The sequence below is a fragment of the Nicotiana tabacum genome, chromosome 9 (assembly GCF_000715075.1).
Source record: "Nicotiana tabacum cultivar K326 chromosome 9, ASM71507v2, whole genome shotgun sequence".
Lineage (NCBI taxonomy): Eukaryota > Viridiplantae > Streptophyta > Magnoliopsida > Solanales > Solanaceae > Nicotiana > Nicotiana tabacum.
The window spans coordinates 102,267,910-102,277,854 of NC_134088.1; the positions used below are offsets into that span (position 1 = coordinate 102,267,910).

General features: G+C 33.1%; 1 protein-coding gene across 1 annotated transcript; it reads left to right on the forward strand.

The window, feature by feature from the left end:
* The first annotated feature begins 1,567 nt into the window (after positions 1 to 1,567).
* On the forward strand, positions 1,568 to 6,191 carry LOC107786896 (alcohol-forming fatty acyl-CoA reductase). The gene is given in 11 exon segments (XM_016608412.2): positions 1,568 to 1,748; positions 1,920 to 2,023; positions 3,011 to 3,213; positions 3,330 to 3,430; positions 3,637 to 3,829; positions 4,038 to 4,199; positions 4,331 to 4,412; positions 4,932 to 5,204; positions 5,679 to 5,809; positions 5,942 to 6,050; positions 6,052 to 6,191. Coding segments are annotated over 11 exon segments (1,476 nt in total). The 5' UTR covers positions 1,568 to 1,669; the 3' UTR covers positions 6,091 to 6,191.
* The last annotated feature ends 3,754 nt before the right edge of the window (positions 6,192 to 9,945 follow it).

Genomic DNA, 9,945 nt, shown 5'->3' on the forward strand with positions numbered 1-9,945 from the left:
TTCTGCAAAGCATCCAGGTCCGCTCCATACTACTCACATTATGGTAGTAGGGAGGCCGGTGGGTTGTTTTATTTTAACTATTAAAATATTCACAATTTAAAGTTATAGTAACAAATTGACCTTAACGATAGTTGAAGCAACTCTTCTCAACATGACATAAAACGAATTGTTAGACACTTTGTTGCGGTCGTTTTATGAACTAGAATTTACCTTAATTATCTAGATACGGAGTTTGAGAAAAAGACAATTTTGGAATATATGATCTTAAATATCCATAAATTTATGTGGCATAAAAGCATGTAGAATAAAATAAAATATTTATAGCAAAATTGTTTCGTACTATAGAAATGCAACGTTCTTTTTGAAATGGATTAATAAAGAAATAATGCCACATAAAATAGAGTAGAAGGTTAATATCGAATTTAACGGGTTGAATAAGAAACAAAAGCTTTTCATGCGAACAAATAAATGTGTTCTCTACTAATTCCCTAAGATGATTTTTCAATATTCAGAATTAATAAGAGAATCAAAGATACGTAGAAAAATAAAATGAAAGGTTGTTAGGCTCTAATAGTGTGTTTTGCAATCTAGCTTCTAGAGCAAGATCTTTTGAGGATGATCGCAAATGCTCTTTTTCTATAGCATGTTTTTGGGCAAGTTTATAAAATTAGTTTATTTTGAAAAATATTTTTCTCAAAAGTGTTTTTCGAAAAAGTATTTTTCGTGAGAAGCTGTTTGTATTTGGCTAATTAATTTAAAAATCACTTTTGAGCATCAATTAGTGTTTGACCAAACTTTTAAAAAGTGTTTCTAAGTGTATTTTTCTTAAAATTACTTTTTTAAAAAGTATTTTTAGAAAGAAGCTATTTTTTCTGTTTTTTAAATACGGCTTCTGTTTCTACTCAAAAATACTTTTTTTCTTCTAGCTAAAAGGGGTCCCTTTCTTACTTGATTGAGACTGAGAGTCAGGGCATTAGAGGGAGTAACTCAGAGCGAGTCTAGGTTCTTGTAGGATCGGTGGATTCGAACCTATGCTCAGCCTGATTTTGACCTTCTAGGTTAGGTGGCCGGGTTAGCATCCCGTAATAAAGCACATGCTAATACAAGTCGACCAAAGAAACAAGGCTTAGATTATTAGATCCTGGACACAATCTTCCTAGAAATGGAGGGCTTGACCAAACATCTTAACTTTAAAAAAAAAAAATTGACAAAAAAATAAAAATAAAAAACTTTTGGCCAAAAAAAAATAATCTTGGCCGCTACTATTAATTTTAAATATTTGCTTCCACTCCTTTCATTTATTTATCTTCTTAAATATTTCTATTATATTACGTGAGGGAATGAAGAGACTAACAAGAATCATTTATTGAGTGAAAAACTCCCACTAATACCACTAGGATTTTAGGCTCCTGCACGTACGGATGATTAATTGTTAAGGTGACCTAAACTTTAGGTAAGGAACAATCTACAGCATTATTAATTGCAGAACAGAAACATAACCAAATCATTTACTCTGTTAATCTTCTTGTTTGCCTATAAATATTGGGAGATGAGTGCATGAGTTCATATCAACTATCATTTTCAATATCAGTGTTTTATTTTGTGAAATTAGATAATCATCTCACAAAGTCTTTCCACAAAATTTAGCTGCCCAATTCCTTAATTACCCATGGAATCATCTAAAATAGAACAATTTCTAGAAGGAAAAACTATTTTCATTACGGGTGCTACTGGTTTCCTTGCAAAGAGTGCGGATACTCTCGCCCTCTCTCTATATATATGTTATATATGTACTGATAATTCAAATTATTTTAAATTATCAATATAATATAATCAGGTTATTATGTCTATTCCAAATTACTGTACCTATTGCCATATGTCAATTAAAAAATTTATACATCCTTTATTTTGTAATGCAGTTCTGGTGGAGAAGATACTCCGAATTCAACCAAACGTGAAAAAGCTATTCCTTCTACTAAGAGGTTCGGACACCAAATCAGCCAGAATACGCTTTAAAGAAGAGGTACTAAATATCTATTTTTTTAATTTAGAATTTGATTATTACTTGCTAGTACCAACTTAAATAGATCATTTGGTTTAAACAAGAATTAATGTTGTGGTAAATGTTAAATATTAAGGGCAGTGTTTCTTTCTATTTAATGAAAGTCTAAATTTTAATTACCCAGATTTAAATCCATTAACTGCATTTAGTTTTTATTTTAATTTTTCCTCGATCACTTATTATTTATTTTGGTCTTCTATAGACTTTTAAAGTTATTAATATTTTTTTAATAATGATGGTATTTGGGCACTTCAACTATTTCATGGGACTTTTTTTTTTAAAACTCCTCCTAATTTAGGAGGATCTATAGTGTTTCCACACTTCCCCTCCAGCGTGACTCGAACCTAGGAGCTAACGGTCGTTATGCATAAAATAAATATTGTTAATTAATAATACATAATGAAAATAAACATAATCTAAAATTACTAAGTCATGCTAAAATAAGTACTAAGTATTAATTACATGACTAAATAATGATAAAAATAAGTTATGCATTTTCACTATCTAAACCAATGCAAAACTAAAAGAATAAATGTACAATACTATTGTCATTCCTACTTCCTAGTATAGATTGATTTTTTTTTAGCATTAGTATTGATTTATTTTGGTATGACTTAGCTGAATATAGCTCACATCTTTTGTATAGATTGGATACTACATATTTCATGGCAACTATTGAGTTATGTATCCACATACCCGACGCATTTAATTCATCTCATTTTGTAACTAGAGTAGTGGAAGCTATTTCTCATGGTCACTATATATATAGTTGTTGGTAGTATAACAACCCCTCTGCTCAAATGTAATTGCTGGTTTTTGTTTTTTGGGAGATGAATAAAATGCTCAGTTGATTAAAAAAAAAATTATCTATATGATAGAAGTTATTTTGTTGAATGCATTATTGTGGAGAGAAAGACATGAATAATATATTACAAGTTTCATTCACAGATTTTGCAGGCTGAATTGTTTAATGTTCTAAGAGAAAAGTTAGGTGCAAAACTAAACAATCTCATAGAAGAGAAGGTATTTCCAGTAGCTGGTGACGTTTCATTCGAAGATTTTGGGATTGAAAACATGGAAATGAAAGATGAAATGTTCAAAGAAATTGATACTATCATACACTCAGCTGCAAGTACTAGATTTGATGAGAGGTAGTAGTTGTTGTAAAATGGAAGTATTTCAATGCATGATATTTCATTTATTCCTCACCCCCCCCCCCCCCCAAATATTTTTCACTGTTTTCCCTTCTTTTTTTTTTCTCGTGTAGGTATGATATTGCTATGAAAACCAATGTCCAAGGTGCAGTCAATGTCCTCAAGTTCGCTAAAAGATGTGCAAAGTTGAAAATTCTTGTTCACGTATCCACTGGTCAGTCTTAAATCATAAGATTCATATATTATCATAATTATGAGAAATATTTATCTCAATAGTCTAATTACTACAGCATAATTATGAGATATATTACACCAAGTATGACATTTTTTATCTATAATTTTGTTTATTTATATCTTTAATTGCTAAGCTTCTTGAAACTTGTAATAATAGTTTAATCTTTTTCATTCTTCCTGTCGCAGCTTATGTTTGTGGGGAAGGGGAAGGAGTTATAGCAGAGAAATCATTCAGATTAGGTGAGACACTCAACAAACACTTGTACTTAGACATTGATGTGGAGAAGAAGGTGATAGAAGACAAACTTAAAGAACTTGGAGCTCAAAACTTCACATCAAAGGAAGTGACAATGTCCATGAGAGATCTAGGCATTCAAAGGTTTGCAAAAGTCACAACTCATGATAGCGCGGATTTCTAAAATAATATTTTAGCTTTTTATGATTTCATTTATATATACTGAAAATGTAAAAAAAAAAAAATTGATACTATCAGTATATAAACGTTAAACTCGGATCTTTATTGATGCAACAACTTATAGCAATTATTTTAATTGCCCAAATTAACATGGCTTATATTGATCATTTAGGGCAACTTTGCATGGGTGGCCAAACACATATTCCTTCACAAAAGCAATGGGAGAGATGCTTTTAGGACATTTGAAGGAAAATTTACAACTTGTTATAATACGTCCAACAATCATAACTAGCACTTATTATGAACCATTTCCCGGATGGATTGAAGGAGTAAAGTAAGTCTGTCAATTGATGTTTATTATTATTTTGCTTCTAAAGCACAGCATATAATTAAGGCAGAATATGGTTTTATATATATATATATATATATATATATAAAAAAAAAAATTTTTTGCAACTACTGCAGAACAGTGGATTCCTTTTTTCTGGCATATGGTAAAGGTATATCAAATGTCTTCCTTGGTGACCCAAACACAAATGTAGACCTGGTATGTGCTTTCTATACTTGTTCAATCCATACTCTCTAGTTCAAGTTACTACTATAATACATCAGTTGCATTTAATATAGCTATACTTTTCTAGGTTCGGAGTTTAAGGAAGTAAAACTAAAAAAAGAAGACTTTTGGAACATGATAAATATCCGTAGAATTTATTCTTAAATATGTCATGAAATTTCTATAGTTATAAGCAAATGCAGAGTTAGAATTTTAACCTTATGGGTTCAGAATTTTACAACGACGGCTTCAAGTGTTAATGACTAGATTAATAAATTAATATGTGTACATATTTAATAATTTATTTAATATAAATATATTATTTGAGCAAAAACTACTGAATTTGGTTAAACGCGTAGCTTGGCTTCTGCCTCCTCCCCTTTATATAGCATGCCAATAATGGTTTTTACATATAGAAACGTAATATAATTTTACCAAACTTATTAAAAAAAGAAACGTGCCTTCTAAAATGGAACAGAAGGAATAATATTTTTAACCTTTTGCCAATTACAGATTCCAGGTGACATGGTGGTGAATTCTATCCTTGCAGCAATTGTAGCTCATGGAAATATTGAATCATCTCAAGAATTCATATATCACATCAGTTCGTCTAAAAGAAATCCCTTAAAACTAGTAAATATTCCACTTTTCTTACATCATTATTTCACCAAAAATCCATGGATCGACAAAGATGGGAACATCATCAAAGTGAAGGAGATTACAACATTTAACAACATGGATAGCTTTCGAACATACATTTCAAGATATTATTGGCCATTGTTAAAGGTTTATTCTCGATACAACGTTGTCAATATCTGCATATTCTTATTTACTTAATTATTTATTCAATACCCCTCTCACTTGTTGGCTTAGATCTTTTATATACGAACCGAACACATGAAAATTCTTTTTTTTTTTTTTTTTATATAATGAGTGACATTGAAACTTGAACCTAGAACCTCTGCCTGTTTTGATACCATATACGTTGAAATGCATTATCATCTCAACCAAAGCATAAAATGTTAGAGAGGTCACACTTCTTATTTACTTAATTATTTCTTCAACACAATCAAACATGAAATACTCGAGTTCAGAAACTTGACTGATTACATAATGAGTTTATATATGGTTAGTCGTCCAGATTTATGGCTAAAATGTTAAGTTAATTAATATGACCCTTTATGGTTATAACCATATATGTGTTCCTATTCTTATGAGACACTTTTAGCACTAATTAACTTGTTTTTTCATGTGTATTAGATTCTAGAATTGGCAAATCTATTATCATGGTACTATCTTATTGATGGAACCTACCAAAATTTGAGAAGGAAGATTGATAGAGCTATACGTCTATCTGAACTGCACAGACCATACTTAATTTTCCTTGGAAGGTATGTGCATGTTACAATTTCTATATCTTCACCTCTTTGCCTAATAATTTTCCAGTGGTTTATTATTTAATTAACTCTATTATTAATACAACATGTATCATAATCTGTAAACAAACATATACATGTTTTCAGCTTTGATGATGTTAATACCGAGAGGTTGAGAATGGCAATGAAAGAATGCAACATGGATGATGTGCTCAGCTTTGATCCAAGATGCATAAAATGGGAAGATTACTTTCATTAATATTCACCTCCCTGGGGTTATGAAGCGATTAGCCTAATCGAGAATCATATTTTAAATTGTTGAAGACATAATTATGTAATAATACTTTAAACTAGCGCTTTTAAATGAAATGAATAATGATCGCACACTTCAGATAAAGTTTCATATATTGATTATACTTCAACTAATTATGCTGAGATAATAAAGATTTTATTACAATCTCTTTCTACCATGATTGTCATCTTAATCGAATGGAACATTGTAGTTACTTTGGCAATCTATTACGTTATTTAAAAGGGGAAAAAATTGAATGATCATATTGGTGTTGCGATCAGGAGGTCACGGGTTCGAACCGTGGAAACAGCCTCTTGCAGAAATGCAAAGTAAGGCTACGTACAATAAACCTTTATGATCCGGTCCTTCTCCGAACCCCGCGCATAACGGGAGCATAGTGTATCGGGCTGCTCTTTATAATGATATTATTATAATAGTTTTTTTTGTCTCGTTCTACAATCATTTTGCATCATATTAGTTTTTTCTCAAACCATGGGCTGGCTAAAGAGTAAAGAATGCATTTGCAACTAGACAAAACCAGTTGACCGAAACTTATGTTCGGGTACTCAGCTTAATTAAGGCAAATCACAATCAATTCAACTGCCCAGAAACTTTTAATTGGTTGTTTCGTGGTAGCTATAAAGAAGGAATACGTATCGAAGTGCAAATCAAGGTGACTCAAGTAAAAGAAAAAGCTCAAAAAGGGAAATAGAAAGATAGCTCTTCATTAGCTTTAGTGGAGTGGTAAAATGTTGAGCTTGTTCATTATTCTGTATGTCTCAGATATCGTTGCGGTTTTACCTTTATCATTGAAGTGGGTCATGGCCCTTTTCTGTCTTTCTTTCTATCTTTCTCAAAAGTAAAACCAAAATGAATGGTCATCAACCGAGGTTTCTGCTGCCAAGAATGTACAAAAAAGAAGGAGAAAAGGATGGCATACCAAAAAGACCCGGGCGGGTGAAAGGGTGTTCGTTGGTCGACACGGTACGATACGGTATTTAGATATTTCGGTTCGGTATTTTCGGTATTCGGTTTCTTAAAATGCAATACTAATACCGTACCTAATTAAATTCGGTATGGTTCGGTTTTTCTCCTTTCGGTTTCGGTTTCGGTTTCGGCTTATTCGGTTTGGTAATTTCGGTTTATTGGATTTGAATACTAACTAGTACAAAGAGTCATAGACTCTAATATTGTAAATTAAAGTACTTAAAAGTACAAAACTAAAAATATTTGTTGACAAAAGTTTTGTCCAAAACTAACAAATATCAACATAGAGAGAGAAAAGTGTACATAAAAGAATAAATGTGATCATTAGAAATGTCTTGTTACTTGCTTAGAGTTAATTGATGAACTTAGAGAATAACGAAAAGTAAAATTTTAGATTTTTATATTTATGTTATAATTAATAATATGTGTATTGTGTAATATAATATATATTTCGGTACGGTATTGGTATTTTAGTATTTCATTTTAAAATACCAAATACCATACCTAATACCCATATTTTTTAAAACTTAAACCAAATACCATACCGAATACCAAAATATCGAATACTAAATACCAAAATTTTTGATTTCGGTACGGTAATTCGGTATTTATCAAATTATGCACAGCCCTAGCTGGTGACCAGACTTTTTGGTTTTACTTTTCGATGAAGATAAAAAAATTAAAGACAAAGAAAAAGGTTGTAATGACGTGTTTCAAGGTCATCACTCCATGAAGCTAATTAAGAGCTTTTTTTTATTTTGCCTTTCTTGAGCTTCTTTGATGAGTTTTGATGTTTTGAAGCAGCCAAGGCAAAAGATTTATCAAGATTAATTCAAGGGAGACATCAGACATGTAAAGTACTAGTATTATCTGAATTGAAGATGATATCAATTCAAATCCTTATAATTGGCCTCAATTTTTGAACTATATAATGGAAAACATATGCTTTTTTTATGGGTAAAATTGGCTTATAATAAATGGTCAAATAGTAGCATGACACATGGAACCGAAGATAGGCAAAAGACAAGTCAAGTAGCAACCAATATCGGATACAACAATTGCGGACATCATCGGGTAAAGCCCAAAGGGAACGTAGTCAGCGGGAGCAGATCGAGTATTTTACCATTGGATAACATTCAATGAGAGAATATTCTCTAAAATTAAATGAGCAGCCATTATAGAGAATATTTACATTCATCGCCTGTCATTACATACTCATCAATGTCTCTTTTATTATTATTTAAGTGGGGCTTGATCCTAGGATCTTGTTTCCCTAGGTATAGCTATAAATAGGAGGCTCAGCAGCCATTGTAACACACGAAATGTTTTGCAAGCATATGCTATATTTTACTTTCGTTCTCAATTAAACATCTTTACTTGTTCTTTATCATTGCTTTCATTCTTGCCCTCGTAGACATTGCACTCGGAGCTGGGCTTGTCATCTTCTTCAATTTCAATTGCTAAGTCTCATTTTTAATCTTATTTCTTTATTATTTTTGGATCAAATTAGTTCGCTTGTCTATAAACCACGTAACAAATTTAATTGTACTGTTTTACGGATAAACAATTTGGCGCCCATCGTGGGGCTTAGACAGTTGCATAACTGTTTTGATCCTTATATTTATTACTAAATCGTTTGATTTTTTCCTTAGTAAGAAATCAGAAATGGCAGCTAATGATATCAACATCACACATAACGTTGAGGGACGCGAAGATTTGTCTCAACATGAAGACTCAATCAGCGACACCCGTAACAAAGGGGGTGAAGCAACCCCGGTTTGTGAAGGGCAGTACCCCCGACATGTGCGGGATCCAACTCCCAATGAAGTGGAAGAGGAACATGTCGTGAAAACAGTAAAAATCTTAAGAGAACAGCAGAAAGCAATCATGAGTCACCTCTCAAGGCAGGATCGGGTAATGACAAAGTTAAAACAAGCATTGTCAGGCGCTTCCAATAATGCAAACGGAAGGGGCCCGGTTCCTCCCAATTTTCCTGCAAATCAAATGGCTCAAAGAGTCGATAATAACACCCCAAGGGTGAAGTCGGCTTCGACGATGCTAGAGGGACTGATAGCGGATTTGGTAATGACAACGGGAACGATCCCTTCAAAACTGAGCTTATTAGGTTTATACGGGAAATGAACGAACGAATAGATCAAAATATGAAGAATTTCACGCCCGAATGGATTAGATTCCGGGCACAGAACCAGTTCTGAAAGGCCCAGATTCAAAAATATACACACAATTGTCGTTTAAACCGAGCGCATCACCAGAATTAATTCTGAAGAGGTTCAAGATGTCGGACATACCAAAGTACGATGGGACCTCGAATCCGCAGGAGCACATCACAACCTACACCGCAGCTGTAAAAAGGGAGCAGTTTGGCTCAACATGAGATCAAATCGGTCTTGCTGAAGAAGTTTGGTGAAACCCCCACAAAGGGGGTCCTGACATGGTATTTACTATTACCCGAACATTCAATTGACTCTTTTAAGATGCTTGCAAATTCATTAATTAAGGCTTATGCTGGGACAAGAAAGGTCCAAGCCAGGAAGGCAGACATATTCAGGATTGCACAGGGTCAGTCTAAATTGCTGCGAGAATTCGTGATCCGATTCCAGAAAGAGAGGATGCTGCTACTGGCTGTACCGGATGAGTGGGTAGCGGAGGCGTTCACAAAGGGTTTGAATCCACGGAGCTCTGACTTCTCCCGAAAGTTGAAAGAAAGCCTGCTCAAATTCCAAGCAACCACATGGGTGGATGACCATAACTATTATGAGTCAGAAATAAGAATAGAAGCTGATCAACTCGGGTTCCTGATATCAACCAAGGGACGGGACCGAGACGAGAACCTGGACAAGTTCAAAAGCGA